Consider the following 26,866-nt stretch of genomic DNA (forward strand, 5'->3'; position numbering starts at 1 on the left):
TGGGCATGACTGCAGTGATAACGGCAGACTGGGTGGGACTAAAAAGTTCAATAAATTCCAACTTTGCGAGATCTTTTTTTTTTCCGCAAGAAGTTGAAATTGATTGATTGAACTTTTTTTTTTTTTGCACACAGCGGCGGAGGCCTAAAGCAAAAAGGTTTTATAAAACCCAGCTGAAGGCCTAGGACTGTGACGATGGCGCGCGTGCCCACAAAGAGGGCTCTGCGTACCACTTGTGGCATGCGTGCCATAGGTTCACCACCACGGGCCTATAGTATTTGTTAGCGTTTAAAACGCTGTTGTTTTCCTGCAGAAAATTGACACTTTTCCTAGATAAAATCAACACAGAAGTAATTTAATGTTATATTAACTCCTAAATAGATCCTATCTGTTGATAATAAGGAAGATGATAAAAAAGAGCTCTTCTTAATTTTTGCATTTATTTGTTTGTTCCTAGACCAGCAGTGGCTCATTAATGAAAAGAAACATTTGGCTAGTCAGGAGCAGCGGGAGTCTGCTGTGCAGACCGAGGTCAAGTCATGCGCTGAAGCTGGAGTTCAGCATGAATCAGAATTGGATATTCGCCCTTCCTTGACAGAGCAGAACAAGAAGAAATTAGTGCAGCTAGAACTTTTACGAAAATACACTTTGAAGAAAGCGGAAAGGCATTTGAGTCAGAAGAAGCTTAAACTGCATTTGGAAAGGATTGTGAAGAAGCAGAAATTGTTAGAAGCAAAGAAAAACCTGGAATGGTTAGAAACTACTTGCTGGGTCAGCAAAAACAGTGCGATATCTCTGCAGTTCTTGAGTCAAGATACCAGCATTAAGTCTTCAAGTTGCAAACATTCATGGCCAAGATCAAACCCAAACCCAGAACCTTTGCAATGCCAAAGGAAGACTTGCTTAAAACCTCAGTCACCACAATTCAGGTAAATAATATTTATACTTAGCTTTTAATATATGTGTGAATGCATATAGTAAGTGGTGAATGTAAATGCCCTGGCAAGGCATTGACTACCTCTCTGATTCATAGGCTTAGACTTTTCTGGAATCCAGGTAGGGCATGGATCTATCTCACACATTTCAGAGCATATCACACACATCACTTTTTCTACTTTTGTGGAATCAATAGGCTAAAACAAATCCTAGATAACATCACAAGACACTACTTCATTTACCTCCTCTAACCTCACCCATGCAGAGTGCATGCCAGAATGAATTTGAGTTGTTATAGCCTTGAAATGGTGTCCCAGGTGGGACTATTCACTTGCCTTTTGCCCACTAAAAATGGGTAGATTACCCTAAGAAATGCTGTTGAGGCACATTCCACAAACACAGCGAAGTTGCATTTGTATGTTGAAAGATAAACTGTAATCTGTGTCAACAGTGGTTCAGTCCTGTATTCTTGCAATATACTCCTAGCATCACAGTCATTTTCTTTCCAAGAGCTTCTCAGTAAACCGAGAATATTGCCCAATCCATGAATACAAAAAGGCCTCTTGAGGCAATCTCAGTTAAGATTCTGGCTACCTCTCTGTTCCAGATTTTAATTAGGAATCAGTGGAATCTTCTGCCAGGTTGCTGGGAAAATCCATAGGAACTTGGAGAAATCTATCTTAGTTTATTAGGCAAAACCATCCTAATCAGTTCTACCACCTGTGCAGGTGATCAGGAGCAATAAACCTCATCACAGGAAAGAATTAAGCCTAACATCCTCTAATATCAGATCAACTGCTCAGAAGTGAAATCTGAGTAAACCCATGGTTGCCATGTTGGCCATGAATTCTTGATGCTTCATACAACCTTTATAGAGCATGGAAATTGAAGTCTCTCAGCACCAAAAGCTGAGGTACCTCTACCATCAGCTCTATAACAAGGTCTATTAGCTTAGAAAAGTACTCTACCATGCTTCAATCTCGTGGACTCTCCCTTACCACTCTTAACCCTACCTCACATACCTCACAGGCCACTTGCATGTTCTCCCTCAATCGGCAACAACCACCCCAACCTGGGAGTATTTATGCTGTCTAGATCTTGTGGGCCACTTGCACACTTTCCCTTACTTGGCAGCAGTCACAGCTGGTCCTGCTGCACTAGCGCTACATCTCATGGGCCATTTGCGGGCCCTTCCCCACCATTCAGACGCCACCTCCAGTCCTACAACTCTTGTGCTACATTGAACTTTACATGCTTGCTGGCCTTTCCCCCCCAATATTTTATTGTTTTTTTAACATAGTAAACTTAATATTTGGTAAACAACATGTTGTCTGGGTTTATATTTAAAAACAATCAATAGCAATTAATTTCTATAATTCCGTAATCTGCATAGTAGCTTTCCTTGATTTTTTCTTCTTCCAATAATATTCTTTTACCAACCTTAAATTAGTACATTTCTTAGTATTTTGATAACTAAAAATTGAATATAAGCATTTTTCTAGTATTTATACAAGTAACAACAACATCAATATAAGGCTTCTTTTCTAAATAAACATTTAGATCCTGTTTTCAAAGTTATTTAGATTTGTTTTCCCCTCAATGTTCAAGACATTCTTTTCCGTTAAGATTTTCTCAAAGTTAATTACACTTAAGTATATAAGTCTTTTTCCTCATACAAGCCATCCCAATAGTTTTACATTTCTCATATCTTAAAAAGAAGAAAAAGAGAGAGAGAGAGAAAAGGAAGGAAATACTTTACTGCTTGAAAAACATATCCTTCTTAAGCTAAAATACATTGATATCATTACATTTCCCTCATATTAACCATCCCAACATTTTTATATTTCTCATATCATAAAAAATACTATGTTACTTGAAGGGCCCATCCCTCTTAAACCTAAAATTCATTTATATCCAGAATTTTTCTATTTCTTTAACCATATTCAAACAAGTGTTTAATCTTCAGATATTCCATCTGATAAATTCCACATCTTATTTCTTGATTCTAACTTTAGCCTTTTTTTTCCAAACCTCTTTCCTAATTAGTATACTCCGCTGAACCAAAAAGTCTTCCTGTAGTCCTATAGATGTTGTTGTAGATGCAAGAGACAAGTCAAGTAAAGTGTTTTTGTGGAAAGGTTTTACCCATTTGTTTTCATTGAAAATCGTTTTCTTTCACTCTTAATTTCTCTTGTCACTTTTTGTCTCTCAAGTTCTCGTATTTCTCCTGTTAGCTCTATAATTCATTTTGTCGAATCTTTTTTCTTGTCCTCAGACTTATTTTGCAATCTTGAAGTTATCTTTTACATGTCCAATATTTCCAGCAAGTTTTCTCCACCTGGGTTAAGTCATAATTCCTTCAGTTCATGAGTTCCATCTTTAAATCTTTTTCCTTTGGTTTGTATTCAGTTGTCTGATTTATCTGATCCCTCTCTATTTTTATTTTCTGAGAGTTTTTTGTTGTGAGGTTAAATTGAAATTGTGTTCATTTATATTTTCAAAGTTGCTTTTAATTTCCTCGTGGTTTAAATCATTGTCATTTGAATTAGTTGTAACATGGCATACATTTCCTCCTGGAAAGTATTTGTTTTTTCTTGATATGTTCTTTCTGCAGATCTCTGATGTTCCATAATAACAAAAAATCAAAGCTTTCCTTTTTCTGCGAACAGCTTAGAGTCACAGTTCAGGAAGGTCATTTTTTTTATAGTTCAGGAAGGTCAATTTTTTCTCTCTAAGGTTTATGATTCTCACTTTGTAGGTAGCCCAAAATGTTTTCTTTTCTGTTCTCTGTTTGGCTAACACATTGAAGGTCAAAGAAACAAGTTATCTTTTTCTGGGCTTCCTGCCAATTCCTGTATCAGAGCAACTATAGTTGTACATTTTCCTCTACCACTAGATGTCAGCACCAGTTTTTCAGTTTCAAAACAAGCAGTTACTTTCTTCTGTTTTTATCAATAGTCTTTGATAAGAAAATCTTAACTATTTCCACCAATTCCAAACTTATCCGGATTTTAGTCTTATATTCATTTCATTTCAATACATTTCTGTCCCCCATAAAAGTTTAATTTGCCACTTTCGTCTGTGGGAGAGTGGGGCCAGAGTCTCCCTACTTCTCACTTTTGGAGGATTTTTGCTTCTTGGTTCCCCCCCCCAGGAAATCAATTATCAAGTAGAAGAGAGAGAATCAATATTCTTACCCAGTTCCAAGCACGTTGTTTATGATCCAGCTTAAAATAGTGCTTTTGGGCTTCGGCTGCTTGTAGCTTGGGCTAGACTCTGGAGTGAAGCTAGCCGTTCTCCTGCTGATTTCTGGAAGGCTTTTCTCAGACTGATCAAATCAACCGCTATCTCTCTGCAGTCGACAGGACACCTCTCCTTCTTCGTCACCTCTCTGGGGCGAATTTAGGCCCATTTACTGTCCCCTAACAGGAGGAATTCATCTGTAGGGTACGGTGCCCCACAATCCCTCTTGGCTGCTGTGCAAAACTGGAAGCCCATGCTTGCTGGTCTTCTTGCAAGGCACCTGGGCCTTGCTCAATGACTTGCAATCCTCGTTTAATGATGGGAAGGGGGAATGCCAAGGTTACCATCATTAAGTGTGATTATTTTTGTTATTTTCATTAGATTAGTGTGCTGCCATTTTGTCTAGAGATGAAAGCAACCACATTGCTTAACAACAGAAATTCTGATCCCAATGGCCGTTATTAACCAACGACTCCCCGTACCTTTTAAAAGAATCCTAAAATCCTTTATATATTTTATTGGAGAGAAAATGTGTATGACTAGATAAAACTCTGTTGAGACAAAGTTGTAAGGGAAGAATGTATAATCAAAAGCCCTGACTCCTATCAACATATGTCTGATCTCAGTTAGTGGGAGAATTTAAAGCAGGAAATAGCTATCTCAGCATTAGCACAATCCCCCAACCAGTAAATACCATGCTTTTTTGTGCAACATATGACGTTTCCTGACAGACTTTAAAAGTAATCCTACTTAGAGCATATTGCATTGAAGTACACATAATCTCATCAGTGTAATAAAAAAAATTGCAAATGTTAATATGATATGGTATTTTTAAAAGCATTTGTTTCTAGCTGTATGGTGTAGCTTTAAGGTTTTATAGGCTTTCTCTAAATCTTCACTATTCAGTATCCTTATTTTATTTATTTCATGCCTCCCCCATCCCATCTATATTAACAAAGTACTCTGTTTAGTGAACAGAGATAAAAACAAAAAAATAGTTCACAAACTATTAAAAGAAAGCTATGGGAGCTTCCTGATAAAATCTCCATACAAATTTATTGGAGCCACCAACATTAGCGTTCCATTAACCTCTGGCCACATCTTCATGACCTTCTGGAAGGCCAACCAGGATGTCCATATCTCAATGGGGAGGCTGTTCCACGAGACAGACATCATGACAGAGAAAGCAGATTTCTTAGGGTCCAACAAATGACGTTGCTGCACTGATGGGACCTGGAGAAAGCTCCTTAGTCTGATCAGGTGGGACAAGCAGTGGCCATCAGGCATTCCCACAAATAACCTGTCCCCATACCATCTAGGGTTTTAAAAGTGACAGCCAGTACTTAAAAGTAGGCATTCTTTAAGCCAATATAAAGGCTTTAAATAAATTATGGGTTATTTGTATGTGATTAACAAAGGGTAATGTATGAAATGAGAAAAGTTTGTCTAGTGAAAAAATCCTCACATATATTCTGGGACAAATTGTGCTTTCATATGAAAGATCCCTCCTTTTTTGATTCTAATTATACAGAATTCTATATTTCATTTTTTTTACTTCAGTGTTTTCTGAAATGAATAATCTAGAAAGACTTATGTAATAAGTGCCAAATAGTGTGGTAAGTAAAAATTCTATCAGTGGTTGCAAATACTATTAAACGAAACAAAATGAAAACCTCAAATAATATAATATGAAGTTAGGGGTGACATTTTTCAATGTAAAAGCATCAATTCAACATCAGAAATCCTCTAGGCTTCATAAATCAACCCATAATGTGTTAAGATTGCCTAGTCAGGCAAACTATAGTCTTGAGAGCTTCTAAAATTTCTTGTTGGTTCCAATAACTAAAATGAGCCCTTCTCCTGGAATTCTTTTTTTCTTCAGACAGATTGTTTGGGGATAAGAAATTGAATATGGGAATGAGGAAAAGTGCCATATTATTAATTTAATTTACATATATACATACTCTTTTTAGTTAGAAGATGAAGTTGTACTATAAAGTGTTAACATAGGTCCCCCTGGTCTCTTGTCTCAATCTGTCCATTCATGGAGCAGTCTCTTAGTTCCTGTATAAATGTCTCTAGTGGTGTAGTTGCCTTACGAATTCATAGGAAAGTATGGGAAACTTATTCTCAAATTGTTGTCTTTTTCCTACAGTATTTTCTTGAAGAGCGATCCTTCTCCGTTATCTACCTCAGCACATAACTACACATGCTCCATAATCAATCCACCAAGGAAATCTCCATCTGCAGAATACTTTCCCAGAGCAGTCCAAGAACATTCCAGAAGAAATACTCATGAAGAAGATGGATCGTTCTTAGCCCAGAAACAGATAATCAAAAAACAGGATATCTATTTCAGAAATAAAGGAATAGTGGAAAATAACTATAATAATACAGAAGTCATTTATCTTAGTAAACATAAGCAAACAATGGACAGATCAGATAGTAGCTTAAGACCAACCAGATCTAAGGCCCAGATATCGAAGGCCTGTTCTGAAAATTTTAAGGAAAAGCATGAGCCTGAAACTAAGAAGGAAGGGTCTGAAATTAAACAACTAGGAGAATTAATTCAACACTTAGAAAAGAATGCAGCTCAGGAAGCCAATAGAAAATTTCAGGTGGATAAAAGAAAAAAGAACCAAAGTTCATTTCCTGGAAATTCTGTGAAGAAACTTAAAAAATCATCAATATATGGCAAACCATATCTTCAACAATGGACCCAAACTCCAAAGAACTTTAAAAAGGTTTCACTGGACAAACATCCATTAGAAAAGCATGAATTCTTAAGGGTGGCACCATCGGCAAGAAGCCTTAATAATCTAAATAGTTACGTATCGCTTTGTTATGGAAAAAGAAGATGGCATAGTGCTGAAATGCTGAATGATAGAATCTCCAAAACAATCCCTGATCCACTGATCAGCTGGCAAGAAGGTGAGGATATTGAGTTTTCTGACACAGATAGTAATTATTCTGTGGATTCCCTTTCGTGTGCCACTTCAGAAGTCTTGACAGGACAATTGAGTCACCTGGAAGAATCAGCTCAAATAGACACTGTGGAATTAGAGGATTCAGAAAGTGGTGACAGCCAAATGTCACAAGATTCACTTACAGAAAAAGAAAACAATTCCGAAAGCCAAAATATGAACGATTCTCCTGAAGTACATCAAGAACCTATTAAGTTCTGCAAAGACGAGAATCGTCAATCTCTCTTACAGTTAACAAGCACATCCACATCAGGCGATCTGACTATCAATGCGAGAAGCTTTTCTCTGGATAGCTTAGGTGATGCTGATGAGGTGTCAGATCTGGCAGATGAATCTAAACGAGACTCTTACGATGAAGTGCCAGCAGAAGTTTTTTGGAAGTTGCAAAACCCAAGGTCAGACTCTGTTGTGAGTGACCCACAGAACAAGCTTGAGATCTGTAGTGAAAGTAGTGCATTGAGTCTCAATGCAAGTTCTTTTTATCTAGGTGTCAGCTCACAGTTTAGTACGGTTTGTGATCAGACACTGAACAAGATGAAAATCAGTTTCTCAGGTCAAGGTGGCTCAGCAGATCAAGTGTCACACACTGATGGTGAAAATCTTCCAGTTTTGACAGATGCTTGGCTGTCCAACAATTTGAAAAATCAAAAGAATAGACCTATAATAACTGTTCCTTCATCTCAAGACCGTTCAGAATTTTGGGTTCCTCAGATGTACCCTGCTAATAAATCAAGCTACTGGATGAAGAGGGATGATGTAAGACAATCAGCTGCTGAATTATCATTTGTTACTTGCTATAAAAAACCCCATCAGATTTCTCATGAGCCAAATAAGATTGAAAGGCTAATTTCATCTACAGCACCATCAGTACCTTTACCAGAAACAAGGAAACAACTTGAAGTAGAAGCACCAGAAGACACATCATTTTCTTTTTTAAGCAAAAATTCATCATTTGGTCATGTTTCCACATTTCCTACAAAACCATGTTACAGTGAGCATGCCTCTTTACCCACATCTAATTGTCAACAGCTAAATAGCTTATCTGAAGCAAGATCCGCCAGTGAATGGGAAGAAACATCCAGCTGTTTGAAACCAACCTCAGAGTCTGTTTCATCACCTTATTCTGAGGTTTCCAGAGATCAAGATTTTAAAAACAACCTCTTAACATTTGTCCCAAATGCTCCTATTTTACAGAAAGAAGAAATTTATATAAACACTGATTTTGAAGAATGTCTCTTTAGAACAATTGAAAAGGGAGATGCCAGTTCTGATTCTGGTAGTAACACAAGAGACTCAAAAATAGTTGAGTTAAACCACATAGATAAGGTGGCCCTTCACTCCAGTGACCAGTTTGCAATATTAACGCAGACCTCTGAACCTGAAAAAGACAGCATGCAAGAGTGCAGGGATGTCCTGAGGGAATCTGCTTTAGAGGTTCCCTCATTTAGAGAAGTGGAAGAAGTACCTCGAGCTGAAGAATGGGATTCAGAAAATAAATTTGAATTTCAGACAAAAGGTTTAATGAATGGTTCCTCTTCAAGCATAAAAGTTGATTATTCTGGAACAAACGTGAGCCAGAAAGCTTTCTCAAGTTTTAGTGCTCAAAATATGATGGAGAACAGCAGTGAGGAGAACAAATGTAACATAAATTCTGTTTCCAAACAAAAAACACCTTCATCTGTGGATTTTGTGATTGACAAATCAGTACATTCCAATGCAGATGGAAGTGAGAAAAAAACTAACACTTCACTTGATTGTTCTTGTGAAATAAGTGAAAAATTCACTCCGCAGTTCAGCTCAGATATATGTTATGAAAACATACCTAGGATTAAGGAAGTTTGTCAGATGAGATCTTCTTTTATGGAAAATAATAGCAATCCTCCAGATCAGAAACACCCAGAGATAGCTAATCATCTTGTGTATAATAACTCCATTCACTTTGAAAAAAACACAAGTTGTTGCACACCTGCAATAAAAGAGCAAAAAGACGCTCCAGAGTTGAATTATTCATTTAATAAGAATGTTTGCTTGGGAGGAGGACTCCATTCTGGTCTATCCAGAAATGACTCTGGAAATGACTCTAGAAGAAATTTGGGGGAAGATGGAATTTTATCAGTCACAGCTTCCCAAAATTTCTGTCTGTATACCAATAAAATGTCCAACAATCTAAAAGAGTCTGTTGAAAGAAGAATCCCTAGAATGTCAGAGGGAGATCAGACCGAATGCAATAGTACAGCCATAAACTCTGAAGAACTCAATAAGCTAGTAATTAGTATCAGTGAGCTGGAATGTGACATGTTAGAAATGAAACTTAGTCAACATAAACGTTTACACAATTACTGTACCCTTGAAGCATTAGAAACTAGGCAAAACTCTGAAGTCTCTAATTTGATTCAGAGACCCAACAATGGTAATGAGAAATGTTGCCCAAACCATTCTGTAGTTGCAGCAGTAGAAGATGAAGATAAAATACAGCTCACTGATTCTAGTGAAGAAGATCTGTATGAGTCAGAGCTAGCAATGAGGTATGAGAGTAATATCCACATACCTACTACTAATCATAATGAAGTCCAAGAAAAAGGAAAAAAACTTTTTTTTCCTGAGGATATAAAAGAAAGTTCTAAAAGCACAGTAGAGTTTTCTGACGCGTTTGACCAACTAATTAAAAACGATACCTGTACAGAAAATATCCATGGTTCCGAACCATCAGAGACTGCAGTAACCATGAAGTATAGGCAAGATACTAATTTAAGCTACAGTAAAGAAGATAAAAATATATATAGTGAGATCTTTTCAAAAGAAGGCTTAACAGAATGTCCTGAAGCTATTCAGGAAGATAAAGCTGATGAGGAAATAAACTATTCTGATGGAGTAGATAAAGAACAAAGGGAGGGAAGAAAAAATGAGGAATGTGCAAATTCAAAATTAACTGAGTTACTACTTGCTGAAAATACTTCCTTGCTGCAAAAAAATCAGACTCCATGTTTTATTTATTGTGGCAACGGTGATGGAACAAAATACGATACTGCTGAAATACCGGAAATATACTTCACTGCTTCTAAATTGGAAGAACAAAATGATGAACTTGATTTACTTGACATATGTATTAATAGTATTGAAACACATGTTGAGAAAGGATCAGCAAATCTTTGGAATCATGTGAGGGAAATACTGAAAGAAAATAACGCTAGTGCTAATTTAGGGGATAATAAAGGTGTCACTGAATGGTGTGGAATTAAAAAAGAGTTCAAACAAGTTAGTGATGTTGAAAGCATTAATGCACCTCAATCTTCCCCACATTATTCTCAGAATTCTATTTCAGAACATTGTGATAAGTTTGTTGAAAACAGTCTTGATGCTTATAAGTCTACACCAAGGCGCTGCCTTCCTAAAGAAAATGAGCCAGTACATCTGATAAGTCCAGGACAAGTATGTATACCTGAGGCTCTGTCTCAAACCATTAAGGCACAAACCATGCATACTTTCAAAGCAGAAAAGGAAGGGGAGTGTTTTAAAGAAAATAATGGAAATCCAAAACAGGATATCTTCCAAGATCAAGTTTTACCAGCAAACATATGTAGTTACCGTTGTTCAGATAATGATGCATCTTTAAATGAAGTATCCAAACAAAAAGGATTGCTACCTCACATGTTTTCAAGGAATGATGCTGATACTGTTGATAATTTGATGCCAGTTAACCAAAGAACTGCACCAGAAAATATAAATCAAGATTATGGTTTAACATCAATTACCGTTGAAAGATTTTCCGATGATCCCACACCATGTCCTTTGTTACAAACAGAAATTAAATATGGAGAAAATCGGAACAGTGATCCTAATACAGCAAATGATCCAACACTACCATTGAGCAATAATGTCTGCAATGAAGTACAAATAAAGAGTAATGGGAAAGCTGGAACACTATCTTCTGTTGACAAAGAGGAAATGGCTAAATCTGTAGATGATTTAATGCTAAATAAAACTTTAAATTATTCTGCATCTGAGCAGAGTCCTAATAAACAGGGCACATATTCCAAATTTATGGAATGCCATAAATCATTAGATTATGCTTCTGTTGACAACACACAAAACAATGTTTTCCCTCACAAAAGGTTGGATTCTTCTGTAAGTCACAGTGTAGGCAACTTTCATGAAGAGTCTGAACAGTTGTTAAATTCATTCAATATACCTCAGAAAGAAAGTGCTACATTGGGCTTAATAGTTTCTGAAAAAATATTCCCCACTTCAGTATTCAAAGATGAGATAGAAGAAATGACATATTCTTTTCAAGATTGTTTTGAGAATAGTGTCAGCCAGAAAGAGGTGGACTCATTAGTGCAATATAATCAGGAAAATAAATGCCTTACTTCCAAGTGCATTGAAAGTGAATGGAAAACCAATATTGAAAAATGTAATCAATTTGGGGGATCTCAAACAGAAACCACAGAAAGTCGTGCACGCAGAACGTCTCATGATTTCTCTATAGAAGATAACACTGTAGCAACCTCTGAAGTCGGTGAGACTCTTTCAAGAAATTCTGACAAATTCATATGGGAAAATACTCATTGTATGGACGACTTTGGTTCCGGATGTAATATGAATTCTTATATTTCTGGCTACTCTGCTAGACACTTGAATACACTAGCTACAGATGATCTTTATTTTGAGGAGAGTAAGTTTCTTAACTCCGAAGGGTCTGATCTTCCTGTATCAAGTGCAGAGGATTATGCTTTATATCAGCAAGACAGCAAAAATGATGGACATGGTGGTCGCATTGAAGAGATCTATCAAAATAAAAAACAAAGTCAAAATGATTTCCCTGAATGTATCTGTGACCAAGAAAATGCCTCTTTACGGTCTGACAATTACACGACTAGAACAGAAACCAAACTACCAGAAAAAAACTTGCTTACCCCTCAATGTTTTAATGAAAGAAGCAGTCATGAAACAACAACACCTAAATGTTCTATGAGAGATTTTTCAGCTTGTATTTTATCTAAAAATGTTAGCCCCCCAAAGTCCCAAGAGTGTTCCACATGTTCTACGTGTACTTCATCTACCAGCTCACAGCACGATTCTCTTTTGGCTTCCAGTTTGTCAGCTACTTTTCAACTCCAAGAACATAACTCGATTTGTCACCAGGATTTGCCAGAGAGTTGTTCCTCATCTTCAGAAACGTCTCTTAAAAGCAACACAAGTCTCAGTGAGACTTTGATACCTGCTGCTTTAAACCCTTCTCCATTAAACTGTCCTTCAATTACTGCCAGTCAGATGCAGGAAAGCCAATGTGAAGATTCTGAAATCCTTAACCCACCATTGTGTGCTTCAGAAACAATTCATTTTCTTGCAGAAGGAAATGAATGTCTGCCATTATCTAGTTGTCAAAGAAACTCAATTTTAGATTGCAATGGAATACATAATTTGAAGTCTGAGAAAAAATGCCATGATGTAACTGATTGTCAGGAACCTCGGAATATTGTTTTACCACAAAAAGAATGCTTAAAAGATAGTGACAAAACTTTATACCACAATTTAAATACAAATCTTGTTTTAGAAAGAGAGCAGAGTACACTATATTTAAATAGCAATGTGGATGCAATAAATATTTCCACTACAGAAATAGGTAACTCTCATACAACTGCATTGAAGATGGTGAAGGCTGAGAGAGAGATTTTGACATCAGACCAACTAAACAGTTCAAGAAAACATGACAGAATTCCTTCCAGATATTTGTCAATAAATGACTGTTTAACTTTGCAAGAAGAACCTGCACCAGCCATACATAAGAATAAAAATAACAATTCCACTTCACAGAATGCAAAGAGAATGAAAAAAGATCGAGAGTGGTCAGACTTGCAAAGTCATAGCTTATCAGCACCAGTGATTGCTACTTCTGTTGTTGAATGTGCTTCAGAAACTTCTGAAGTAGACTTTTCTGTGCATCTGGCTTCTAAGTCATTACAGGAATTAAATATGAGCATTGAGCCTCCCTCTCCAACTGAGGATGACATGTGCAGTGCTAAAAGCTTATCAAAATTAAAGACAGAGAATGTTGCAATTAATTATAAACCCAAATTTCAAAAGAAATCTACTGAAGCCCAAGGAGACTATAAAGAACAATCTCAAGATATCCCTTCTTCAGATTCACCTCCTGTTCTTTGCCTAAAAGCTGTTGCTTACTCTACTGATAATCCTACAGATATAGAAGCAAGCAAATACTCAAGTAGCATTACTCCACTGCATGGTTATATAAACAAAAATAAAGAACTGAGATATCAATTGGAGGCAGCAAATGAACTAGATAAAGAGAATAATGATTCTATGCACTTTAATTCAAGTGATATAAACCCTTACATACACACATGGCAGCAAGATGAATGTTGCAAGATGGGTTGGAAGCAATATGTGTTTGGAAGTGCAAGTGACGTTTCCAGCAATCCTCCTCCACTGAGTTTGGATAATCAAACTGTTATGAGATGTTCTAGTGTGGATAATGGCTTGAATTCTCAAAATTCTCCATTCCATTCTCACCTCAGTTCATATGCTAATGCAAGAATGTTGTCCAGCACCCTTAGTAGTACAGAAGATCTCCACAGGTGGGATGTTGCAAGAGAAAGTTTTGAATCTACACATTCTGATGGAAATGGCAAACATGATCCAAATATTTCTCAGGATGAACTTGAAAACACACCAGAAAAATGCATTTCCGGTTGTGAAAATGTTCTTCCAGATATGAGATGCACTCAACAGTCTGAAAATACTTCCACACAAGTTGATGAAATTGTTCTATTCTACCCTACTAAAACAAATTTAGCATATAACAAACAGCAAGAAATACTTATTTGTGATCAGGAAACCCAGACAGAAGCTCCAGCAAAGCACAAGAGGCAGAAGAGGCATCGCAGAAGCTATACAGACCTACCTGCAAAAAAACCTGAGCCAAGCAAGAGTTCATTCCAAGAACCTTCTTCTTGGTCAAGTGTGCAGAACCTTTCCATGCATCTCTCACAGCTTCTTCACAACACTTCTGAACTGCTTGGAAATTTGTCCTTTCAAACGATAAAGGACAATGAACCAAGTTACCATAAAGCAGTTGAACAGAGAACAAGCTTTAGCATGTTGGATCGCCATACTCAGACAACAGAAGACATAGGCATTCAAACTGACATGTTAGGACATCCTCGAAATACGATTGAGGACAGACAAATTATTGCTAATATGCAAACTGACCTAATGAAATCTCAGGAAGTAAATGTTATTGTGAAGCTAGTACATCCAGATACTATAAATCTACCTAAGGAAAGAACATCAAAAACTAAAGGAAGGAAATTGCTGAGTATGCCTGACATAAGAAGTCATGATGTTGATACTCAAGAACATTATTATTTGCCTCAATCTACCTTAGGTATACATTCCAGTTCTTCCTCAGAAGTGCCTAAAGCACCATTGACTATTTCATCATCACCTGCATTCAATAGTCCCAAAGTATACCCAACTGCCTCCCCATTATATAATTCTAGACTTAAGTCTTCAGCTACTGCTGTTAGTAATCCTGCTTCTTGTATCTCTCTGTCTCCCAACTGTTATTTTCAAGATAAGAATCCTATTGATAAAACTAGCATTTCAGAAACAAGGGAACCGTATTGTAAAAACAACTTCCTAGTTGACAGAGCTTCTTCCCCAATTTTGATACTAAGTGCAAGTCCAATCAACCAACAAAATACATCAGAGATTTCAACTACTTCTTCCAAACCATCTGCTGGGAAAGAGGAGAAAAGTACTGAAAATTCAGGAACTGGTTTTAAGAAAAAAGATTCAGATCTACAGTATAATAGGTGTTCTTGGGAATCATGTCTTGATACTTGTTCACATGCTGAGGTGGACAGTGAGTCTACCCCACCTACAGAGAGGAAGGATGTTCATAAAAGGTCTGGAAATGGCTTGGATAAAAACACGACCAAAGTGCTTTCCAAAAAACAAAAGCAAAGATTTACCATTGACACACATACTGCAGTTCACACTGAAAGACTTTATCACTCAAGCAGTACTTTAGAACTTTCTAGCCCCGGGGAATATGTAATGGATGATCATGGAGAAACCCTTCCTGCAGAACATTCATTTCATCAGACACAAGCCATGAGAAGGGCAAAAAACCTCTCGGGAGAAATTAAAAGTGGAAACTCCATTAGAAATTCAGAATGTTCACCATCTAATAAGTCTTCACCAAAATCTTTAAATGAGCATAATACCTCTTCATGTGTAAAATCTGAAGAAACTCATGAATGTGTTCCTGATTCTTCTCAACCGTGCCCTCAGATCTGGAGAAATGAGAAGACTGGTTGTTTTCACAGGTCAGAAATGAGTGACCTGCAAGATGATGTTGAAGATGATGATGATGACGACGATGATACAAAAACAGGATCTGATATTGATAGTGTATGTAATACTGAAATCTTGCTAAATGGGAATACATCTTTAGTAAAAGCCCACAGACATCGAAGTTACAGTCTTCGTGACCTGCCCATGCACAATAAATTCAGCAATTGGTGTGGTGTGAAGGGAGCTCCTCACTCTTCCTTAACTAGCCTGACACTGAGTGCTAGTGATATCCACAGCCAGACAGAAGGGAAATCAGTTAACAAAAGAACAACCGAAATAGAAGAGAGATCTCTACTTAGCGAAAGGAGAGCAAGAGAGATTGAGAGACTAAGAAGAGAGCGTGCCCAGGTTATGTCTGGAATACATTTAGATATGAGTCAGCAGCCTCTTACTGTGGAACTCACGGAAGCAAAGCTGACCTATGGGATTGGTGAAACTGATGCACAACTGAGGATTCTTCAGAACGTAGTGGGTGAGGAATTGACAGCAGTGCCCATAAAACAGCAGCTTTATGAAAGGTAATTATTTTCTCCACATTACACATTAGCTAAATACAGCAAGTGTTTGACATAAAGGTAGTCCCTGACTTACAAGCACAATTGTGCCAAAAAATTCTGTTGCTAAGCAGAGCAGTTTTTAAAGGGATTTTGTCCCATTTTATGACCTTTCTTGAGACAGTTGTTAATCACTACAGTTGTTAAATTAATAACACGGTTTTAAGTGAATCTGGCTTTCCCATTGACTTTGGTTGTCAGGAAGTTGCAAAAGGTGAACACAAGACCTTGGAACACTGCCATGGTCATAAATATGAGTCAGTTGCCAAGTGTCTGAATTTTAAACATGTGACCATGGGGATGCTGCAACAGTTGTAAGTGTGAAAAGCAGTCATAAGTCAACATTTTTCAATGCTGTTTTAACTTTGAATATTCACTAAACAAATGGTTGTAAGTCGAAGACTACCTGTACCACCATCAATGGAAGAAAAATAAAATATTGCAAAACAGAAGTAGATATTTTGAAATTTGAGCAGCTGCTGTTAATCATATCTTCCCAAGAGCTTTCCCTCTTGATAATGTGTAATGAATTTTTCCAAGAACCATAAATCAGAAGGAGTAATATCTTTTCAGACTCACAGCTATTATTAAAAGGCATAAACATTTATGAACTTAATACAATGATATTACTAATTTCTTACTAACAACCAATGATGGGGAAGGGAGAAGAGGGAAGGGGAGGAAAGGGGAAAAACCTGAAGTATAATATCAGAACATGTTCAAATACTACTTGGCACCTGAATACTACTGAGTAACCTCCAACCTAGCAGTTAGAGTAAGACAATGGCAGGGGATTCTGAGTTATCCTTATCTCTGGTAAATTAGGGATTATAGATTCCAGAATAAATACTGGAAGTATTTTATAGCCATAACACACTTCATCAAAGGGGTTGCAGCCCAAGGCATCCTAACCTGGAAATAATGTATACTAAACATAGCAAGTTTATTTCAGCCTTAGGTTCAACCTTCATACTAAATAAGGTTACATTCCTTCCATCTGATATGTTACCTTCCCCTTTCTATCAGTCTTGTAAAATTGTTAATGTTTTTAAAAAATACAACTTATTTTATTTTTAAATACCTTTTTCCCCTTTCCCATAATAGGCACAAGAAATCAATTGAAATTTTAAGGAAACAGAGAGAAGAGAGACTTCAGTGCTTCAGAAGGAGTCGCAGTCTTAGTCCACAAAAGCATCTGAGTTTTTTGCAAACCCTGGACAGTAACCAGAGAGAAATAGATCTGCCCAGCCGACGCCGTGAATACCTCCAGCAACTGAGACGAGATATTGTAGAAAATACAAGGTAGGGTGACCCAGGGCCAATTAGAAGGGCCTGGAACAACTCACCACAGCCAGGTTGGTGTGGATGGGTATGAACAGAAGCGTGGGTGCGACAGGGTTTGTGTAAATGGATGAGCGAGGCTGGTTGACATGGATGAGTGGGCATGCTGGGTCGGCGCGGAAGACTTGCCACAGATGACTCAGCGTGTTCTGGTTGTCCCAGGTGGGTGGGCATAGCCAGGAAGGGAGAGATGGGTCGGCACAGCTGATTGAGCATGACCGGGTTGGCAGGGAACAAGTTGCCCTGACCAACTAGACACAGGGACAATTTGGTGCACCATCAGAAGAAACATCAGCCCCTAATATGCTGGCCAATAGGAACGCAGGGACAGGGGCAACTCATAATGAGGGGAATCACTGTCATGCGGCAATTCAGACCAAGCAGGGAGAGGAAGAGACACTTCCCCCCTCCCCCTCCAGAAGAAACATTGTCCCAGTCTGGGCCCAAGGTGTGGTGAAACGATGGAGCTCATAATTAGGGCTGGCCTCCTTGGCAGGTGCCTTTCCACCTCCCAGGATGGGAAGTGCAGCCTGCTGAGTACCTGGACTGCATGCTGCCACAAGCCTCTGTCCACATCCAGATTGTGGCCCTGCCACTGCCCTTCTAGGAAAGACTGCTCAGGATGTTAGCCAGAGCACTTCATGAAAGGGCTGGCCCTCTGCTTGCAGCTTCCCAATCATCAGTGAAGCAGTCTTTATCCTGTAATGATGATTGTCAATTTAGACCAGACATGTCAAACACAAGGCCCGGGGGCCATATCCGGCCCGCGAAGTGGTTCCATGTGGCCCGCGAAGCCATCCTGGAAACAGTGAGGGAACGGCCCCCACTGCCTTGGCCCTGGCCCAGAGACCCTCCTTCTGCCAGAGACCCCCAGATCTGTCCCACTCCTGCCCAGGCCCCCATAGGCACTGAAATTGAGTTTGACACCCCTGATTTAGACTGATAATAGTTCCTGTTTTAATTCTTTCCTAAGTTCAAAATTAATTCTCATCCCTAAGAGACAGAATTATTTCTTTATTTTTAAAAGCATTCATACAGTGTCGTAAAAGCTTGCAATGTGACTTACCAATCAATACACAGAATACCATAATGACATTTTTAAGGGTTCAGGAACCAAAAATGAGGATCCAGCGTCCTTCGGAGATTGAACAGCTGCTTCGAGAATATCAGAGAGCACAAGAAGAAACTAAAACTGAAATTGCACGAGCGAGGGACAAGCTCCGGGAAAGAGCTGAGCAAGAAAAGAAGCGCATTCGAGAACAAATATATTCTCAGCTGCAGAAGGCAAGTGTTCAAATTATTTTGGCTAGTTTACTGTGTGTTAATTTAAGGCTGGGTCTCATGATCTGGGCTTGTCTGAAGATACATAATGTACCAACGTTTTTGTGCATTAGGTGACAGAATCCTTTGTAGCTGAATGTGTGAAATACTGTTTGCAAGTCACTTTAAAAATAGACACTCACATCTGTCTTAATTTATGTTCTAAATTTGAGGTAGCTCCATTACTAGAGAAAATTGAAAGAAGAGGAAAGAATGCACCAATTTTAATCCAAATGGGGTTTTGTAAATCATTAAATTTTTTTGAAGATTTCAATTATTTAACATTTGCATCCAGCTATGATTCTTAGAAGACAATACCATTTAGAAGACATCATCTTAGAATAGAATAGAGCTGGAAGGGACCTTGGAGGTCTTCTAGTCCAGCCCCCTGCTCAAGTAGGAAGACCTATATCATCTCAGACAAGTGACTGTCTAGTCTCTTCTTAAAAACCTCCAGTGATGGAGTGCCCACGATTTCTGAAGGCAAGCTGTTCTACTGGTTAAATGTCCTAACTGTTAGGACGATTCATTCACTTGTTTTATTTATCTTCTGAACAAATAACTACAAACAGAACAAATGAAGTCGTGAACATTGGAATGAAATAAATATTATAAAATAAATGACTTGTCTGAAATAGAGTGAACAAGCTTTAAACTAGCCTGCTTTACAGCATTTCTTAATGTTGATGTATTTATTATAGGAAGAAACTAAGCTGAAGACTCTTGTAAGCACAAGCACTTTACACACAGATTCCACCCTTAGTTTGTCTTCAGGACCAACGTCTGGATACAACAGTAGTAACACAGCTACTTATTCTGCTAGTATTCTTAGCAAACAAGGAGCCCAGGTAATAGTAATTTCTCTTCAACAAAATAATTAAAATAAAGGGCTTTATAGAATAAGATATATTATTTAATGCCATAGGTTTGATTTAGGATGGCCACAAGCTTAATCAAGTGAGATAACAAATATTGTGTATTGAGCAGATGATTAGCAGCATGGTTACAAACTATTAGCTTAATTTTCTCCTGAGGATGATTTCTATGAGGTCCAAGCATATGTTGTCTTCTCCTGTTCCTTTTAACCAATGGAGATCTCCATGATTCTAAATTCTTACTGTCATCCATCAAAAGCCAAAATCAGAGTCTGTTGCTCACAGTCAGTTATAATTGGGGTAGTATAAATGCTCAATAAACAAAATTAATAAATAATCATATATTACTTTCTTCCCCCCCCCCAATATATTAGCTTTGTGCCGAGGACGTGGAACATTCAGCAGAAGATGCAAGAGGACGCTCAGCTATTAGAAATCATCAGCTTTGCATGCTCAAACAAGTGCAAAAGGGATCTGCTAGTGGTAAGGGCTGGATAAATCATTTGATGACGACTCCTGTGTCAAATATGTGCAGGATGTTTCATGTATCAAAAAAACAACAACAACAGAACAGAATCAATTATGTATAACTTATGCTGGCCATCTGATCAACCAAAAAAGTGAAAGTGTTTTATACTAAAAGAGAATATATATTGGTCTAGGCCAGGGGTAGGCAACCTCGGCTCTTTTATGACTCATGGACTTCAACTCCCAGAATTCCTGAGTCAGGGAGTTGAAGTCCATGAGTCATAAAAGAGCCGAGGTTGCCTACCCCTGGTCTAGGCTGAACTGTGGAATCCTTGATGTCCTCTGACCTTGGTTGTTTGCTTGCAGACATTTCATTGCCTAACTACATAACATCATCAGTGCTAGTGAGTGTGGGGCAGTCTCTCTCCCTCTCATGTTCACTACACTGAACACTACATGGATGATGTTATCTGATTGGATAATGAAATATCTGCAAGCAAATAACTAAGGTCAGAGAGCATCAAGGACTCCACAGTATACTAAAAGAAGAGGAAGTGTCCCATTTTTTCCCAGAGCTCATTCAACATCAATTCTGTATCATTTGCCTGGGAAAATTGCATGCTGCCCAGATTTCTCTGGGGAGAAATAATGATTCATAACTGTACCAAGCCATTAAATTTTCCCTCTCTGCTGATAGTGAATAAAATGGAAGGGCTGGGTAGAATTTATTTTCAAATCAACCATTTCCTCCTCATAATTTGTTCTGTGCATATTTGAATATATACTGTATTCTCTGCAGCCTTAAGAATCTCAGCCCAATAAGTTCATCTAGATTTAATTTTAGAATTGATTTTTAAAAGCTCTAGTTAACCAGTTTTATTAAGAAGGAAGTGGCCAGTTTCTGAAATAGTGGCAACAGCAGCTGTTGGCTTTATATGCTCATTTTAATGACTGTGGACCACAAATGAAATAGAGTTCTTTGTGAATAGAAGACTTTCACTTCTTCTTGTCTGAAGTAATCTGAAGAATTTGGATTATGAACATTCAGGGCATGTTGCTTTCAAACTGTTTTAGAAAATTGCCTGTTAGGAAGCAGAATGTTGTGGTCCACTAAAGTGGTCCGATTTTAGTCATTTGCCCCATTTTGTACATCCTGTAAGTAGGTGGCTCAGATCAGATCTGTGGTATAGGCTCCTTATTTATCTCATGTATTACAGAGACCTTTCCTGTGACTTCTTCATCTATGGAGAAGAGCAGCCATAGGTACCCTCATAGCCTAATTATTTCACCTAGCACCTTTTCAGCTTCTTCAGTGAAAGGATATGAAGATCTGTCCAAACATGTCTTGGCTACTGCTACTGCTGAGGTGAGTAGATAAGCATGTTGAACACAAATGGCTGTCAGAAATGTAGCAAGAATGGTCTGGTTATCTACTTATCGGGATGGGGGAGGTAAGCTGTTCCAAAGAGGATAAGCTATTCCAAAGGAGAGAGACCATCATGCATAAAGTTAAATCGTGGGGTTTCTGAAGTCAGATTTTCCTTGGTGGTAGGACATTCAATAAAATGGACAGGCAATCTCAAGTTGAAGAAGATAGTCATGGAGAAATCAAGGTCTTGAGTCATGCATTGGGAGCTATCTGGCAGCCAATTCAACTCCCATAGTAGCATTGTTTCATGGGTAACCTCCTTGTGCCCATAACTGAAGGTTCTGGAAGATCTTCAAGAGCAATCCCATGTAGACTGATGTGCAATAATCCAGCCACAAAATGATAAGGGCTGAAAGAACTGAATGTAATTATGCAAAAACCTTGACTACAGCCACCACATATCATTCAAACAGGAGCTGTGATCCAAGAGAACTCTTAAGTTGCAAGCACACTTTGTATGTAGAAGCACTACCCCATCCCAAATCAACTATGGATATATCTAGATGCATTCACTTCTAAATGCATATCCATTCAGCCCAGATAGGATTCAATCTAAGCTCAGGGTTTTTTTCTCCCAGCCAGATCCCAAAAGCCTCCAGGCACCAGGTCAGGACATGGATTACATTTTCTTCTTGGCCCAGGTAGAGATATATAGATAGGCCTCAACCTATAACCACAGTTGGGACTAGAATTCTGGTCATAGGTCATGAAAGTTATAAGTCATGATGGTCATAAGTGGGGGCTCCCAAGTGACTGAACCGATTTTACTGCTATTTTTATGGTGGTTGTTGTGAATCAGGAAGTCATAAATATGAATCCATTCACCCAAGTGGGCATCTTTTTAACAGAAACCAGCTAAAAATGTCACAAATCGCAGTCACGTGACTGTGCAGTATTGTAACCAGTTGTAAATGTGAGCTAGTTACGAAGAGCCTGAAATGCAGTCATGTGACTGAGGGGTGGTGGTGGCATAATATATTTTACAATGACTGGTAATGCTTTATGGGCTATAAAATACTGTACACTGTCCAAGGCTGTCATAACTTTCAACGATCTTTAAATGACTGGTCGTAAGTCAAGGATTACCTGTATACCTGAATATTATCAGCATATTGATGAAACCTGTCCCATGCTGGGTAGATTCATGCAGATGTTAAGAAAGGGGCTGAGCCCTGTGGCACTCCATAAAAGATTGTCCAAGGCTTGACCTCTCCCCATTACCATCTGCCTATCAAGGAGGCGAACTACCAAAGAAGAGTAGCCCCTACTCCCAGCTCTCATAATAATTCCAGAGAGAGATAATATGGTCAATATCACTGCAGACCTCTAAGAAATCCAACAGAACTTAGATAATAAAAATCTATATAGGTAAAACAGCACAAATAGCCCTAAAAGAGAATATATATTGAACTGAGGGGTCCTTGGTGCTTCTTAGAGCTTGGTTGTTCGCTTGCAGATATTTCATTACCCAGCTAGGTAACATTATCAGTGCTGGTGAGTGTGGAATTTTTTTTAATTTTAATTTAATTTTAATCCCATTTATATCCCGCCCTTCTCTGAAGACTCAGGGCGGCTTACAATTTAAGCACAAACCAATGTGCTTAGCAATAGCCTTCATTCTATGTATATGCCTGCTTATTAGGGCTTTTGAGGGCCCCCCAAGCGGCATTATTACAAAGTCAGCTTATTGCCCCCAACAATCTGGGTCCTCATTTTACCTACCTCGGAAGGATGGAAAGCTGAGTCAACCTTGAGCCTGGTGGGATACGAACCTGCACTAATTGCAGGCAGCTGGTGTTACTTGAGGCATTAGCCCACTGCTCCACCAAGGCTCCTAATTTACTCCCTATTTGTTAGGTCTCCCGTCAAGTGAGACAAGTGACTCTCTTGTTGGGATTGTGCATGCCTAAACTTGTTCCTAAATGTGCTTTTTTAAGAATCATGAATCAAAGAATGTCTCAAAACAGAATATAAACTGTTTTGGAACTCTTCTATTTTGTTGCTACCACACGAAGTTGTAACACTACGCTGTTTGCAAGACCCACACAACAAACAAAGAAACAAATATGTAAATAAATAAATTTAAATATTACAAACAAACCCTTTCAGTTACAAGGAAGAACCTGTTAATAGTTTCCAAGACACCTTTCATATAGGAACAATTTTTCCCAGGTTTTTTACTCTACAGGAGGAAAATAGAAGATCTTTTCAGGGTTTTTTCCTCTCTAGCTATCTAGCAAGGCATGTTGTTCTCTTGGAAAAATAAATGTGCCACTATGATGAGAAGATATAAGGCCTTAAATATGTATTAAGTGACCAGATTAGCATTTAAAGGTCAAGGGAGAAAAGGAGAAAGGAAATCAGGATTCCAGTCAGCAGCAAAGACCACATGCCCACAGAGATACATGTGGCTGGAATAAAATTGTAGCAAAAATGCAAAGATTAATGCTCGGATTAATGCATAATATATATTAACAAAAAATGTAGTTTGCATCTAGGTCCATGTTTTCTTTAGACTATTAAATTTATTCTGTATCACCAATCCTTGTTTCAGAATTTTGGTGCATAGTCTTTAGCTGGCAAAAGCCAGCCTTCTCTGTACAATCTAATAGCAGTCAGCTTGCTTTGGTCCTGTCAATTAAGCATCGTCTAGTGCAGTCATGGTAAATCTATATATAATACATATGTCAAAAGTGACACAGCTTGACATTTTGGGTGATACACCAAAATTTGGCAAAACCCAACAAGTATTCTCAAAAGCAAGTGCCATTCTTGTACGATTTTAGGAAGCTGCAGAGGCCATGAGAATGGAGTGTGTTCTCATGCAGCCTACAAACCCTCTGGAAGTCATGAGGGGCTGTGCTTTCACATGATCTACGGAGTCTCTGAAAATTGTGTGAGAACAGGTTATGTGCTTTCACATGATTTTGGAGGCTGCAGTGTCTGCAAAAGAGCATGAAGCCACTTCAAGATCAAAGGCCCTGTGCAACCGAGAGCAGCTTTGCGTAGGCTGTAGGGTCAACAGAAAGAGACAGAAATTGAGTGGTGCGTGGCAAATCGTGTGGAGTGCTGTGCCATGGAGGCAATCACATCATTTCCCAAGGCCTTGGGGAACAGCTTGAGGTGGCCTTTTTGAGTGGCAGTGACAGTACTAGGGCTGAAGTCCAGGCCTGGACCTTGGTGGTGGTGTTGTTCCATATGTCCTTGATGATGGGGAGATAGAGAATTGTTTCTCTTTTGCTTGAGGTGGTGGTGTTGGATGGGGTGACACACCAGTAGAGTCAAGTCAGGCATTTCCCAGCTTTTGACATACCAAGATCAAAATGTTTGCTATCACTGGTCTAGCGGGATCTAGGAAGTGAACTTTCTCTGATGAAACACTTTCTCTCAGGAGCAGCATCTTCATTTGGCCCTGACCCTACCCACTTTCAGACAAGCACTAAAAACTTTGGATTAGGGTGTCTGGTGATATGGGAGATTGGTTTTTTGCATTTGTTCCCATGTGTTTGTGCATATGATTTGTAAAGTTGCCCAGAGTCATTTTGGGGCAGCCTAGAAATTGGATGGATAGATGGATGGATGGTTAAATACTTTCTTTGAGGATGGATGATAAAAACAGGGAAAATGAAGCTGTCCCTTCCCCCTTAAAAGTCTCACTGGAGAGAATGAAAATCTTCCCACTCTTAGAGATTGACATTTCAGAGTTTTGATAGACTTTGCCTGCTATCCAATTTTTGCGAGCTAGGATTTGTAACCTAGAGATTTCTTTGCAAGCCAAAGTACTATTGTCCACATCCCATCAACTAGGAGGTACATCAACATCAATGATGTAAGTGACTATTTATATATTTAGCTAATTTTTGGTTTATACTGTCACTAATTTAAATAAGGAAAATTAAACCCGGTTCCAATAGGTTGCTGGATACCTGCATGGACCTCAGAAGAGAACATAATAAGCTCTCACTAAATTTAAATAAAGCTGAATTTTCTATAAAGGGGCTGCAACATCTGAACTATAACATTGCATTTTACTTGCTTTAAAGGTTATGGCAGTATGTTCAAATGACTTGAAAAACCTTTACAGTGGGCAGGCAACCGCTGGCTGGAAGTAAGTTTTGGCCATAGATCCCTTCTATTTGTACCAAGAGAGTACCTTTTATGGTATTTTTGCAGAAAACCTGATTTCATCTTATATTTATTTCTCCGTTAGATATCAGTGCACAGAGAAGAACGTGTTTGTTTATTATAAAGCCTTCTCATCATCTACAACTAAGCATGGGTTCTTGGGAGCAGGAATGATCAACCAACCTCTTTCCACGGTATTGTGTATGTTGAAGGATGCCAGTAAGCGACATTTGTATGACAAAACCATTACCACAGCTCAGGTACATAAGAAAATAACCACCAATATTGAGTTGGGTGAGTACTTCTTATACTACAGTACTTACTATTGTAGAACAGAGGTCATAATTCTACTTTGTCTGAATTGTTTCTCAGCATTGGATAATCCTTCATAAGAATAATGATTTAGCTAAAAACAGGGAAATTTTATCCCCTTCCTATTTTTGCTTTGAAAGTAGAATCTCCACAGCTGATTTTAATGTACAAATGTACAAATGTTTATAACACCACTTTCCTCTCATCCCCTCCTCTATGGCCCTGTAACTGGAGGTGATGCATGATTTCTGGTGCTTCATAAATTGCTCTTGGGATGACCAAGTGTCAGGTCCACCATTACCGGCTTGGTGCCTTGCTGGTACCCTGCCATTACGGCAGAAGGGGGGGAGGAAGGAGAGGGGTTTATTGGGTGCTATTGCTGTAACTTCAAACATGGGAACTAGGGAGGGGGGAGTGACAGCAGATCACCAAACTGGTTGTACCAGGGTCTTCAAGGTCATTTACCCTGAGAATGGAATGTTAGCAGCTTGACACCTCAGAGTTTCTCAAAACATCTTACTGGCATCACATTAGCTGGCCAAGGGTCTTGTCATGGGGAAAGGAAGTGAAAAGAATAGCTTTGTAATTTGTGCAGGAACACCAGACTCCTCCTGACTTTACTGCAGCCAGTTTCTTTCAGTAAAAAAATTCTTTGCTTCAACTCAATGGAATCAGGTATTTTACTTTCCTGAGAGAGTAGACTGGGGCAGGTGTGACACCAAGTCAGAGATTGAGATCCACTTGCTTCTTTCTGCTGCAGACGTGCCTCCTCTGCTCTGGCACTACCCTTGTGTTGTTGGGTATGTGTTTTCCAAAGCACAAGATAGTAGTAGCATTTAGACTTACATACCGCTCCATAGTGCTTTACGGTACTGAGTGGTTTAAAAATTTCAGCATATT

The 26,866-nt window shown here is 38.6% G+C and overlaps 1 protein-coding gene across 1 annotated transcript in view; it reads left to right on the forward strand.

Annotated features, from left to right (window-relative positions):
• STARD9 (StAR related lipid transfer domain containing 9) overlaps positions 1-26,866 on the forward strand; it is a gene marked incomplete at its 5' end in the record, with an annotated part of 105,425 nt that overhangs the window by 73,507 nt on the left and 5,052 nt on the right. Inside the window, 9 exons of the mRNA XM_083355843.1 lie at positions 458-929; positions 6,335-16,060; positions 17,201-17,398; positions 18,541-18,721; positions 19,459-19,605; positions 20,007-20,115; positions 21,318-21,466; positions 25,573-25,637; positions 25,740-25,948. Coding sequence (XP_083211969.1) covers positions 458-929; positions 6,335-16,060; positions 17,201-17,398; positions 18,541-18,721; positions 19,459-19,605; positions 20,007-20,115; positions 21,318-21,466; positions 25,573-25,637; positions 25,740-25,948 — 11,256 coding nt within the window. The remainder of the gene's footprint in view (positions 1-457; positions 930-6,334; positions 16,061-17,200; positions 17,399-18,540; positions 18,722-19,458; positions 19,606-20,006; positions 20,116-21,317; positions 21,467-25,572; positions 25,638-25,739; positions 25,949-26,866) is intronic.

The sequence above is a fragment of the Vipera ursinii genome, assembly GCF_947247035.1.
Source record: "Vipera ursinii genome assembly, chromosome: 1".
Lineage (NCBI taxonomy): Eukaryota > Metazoa > Chordata > Lepidosauria > Squamata > Viperidae > Vipera > Vipera ursinii.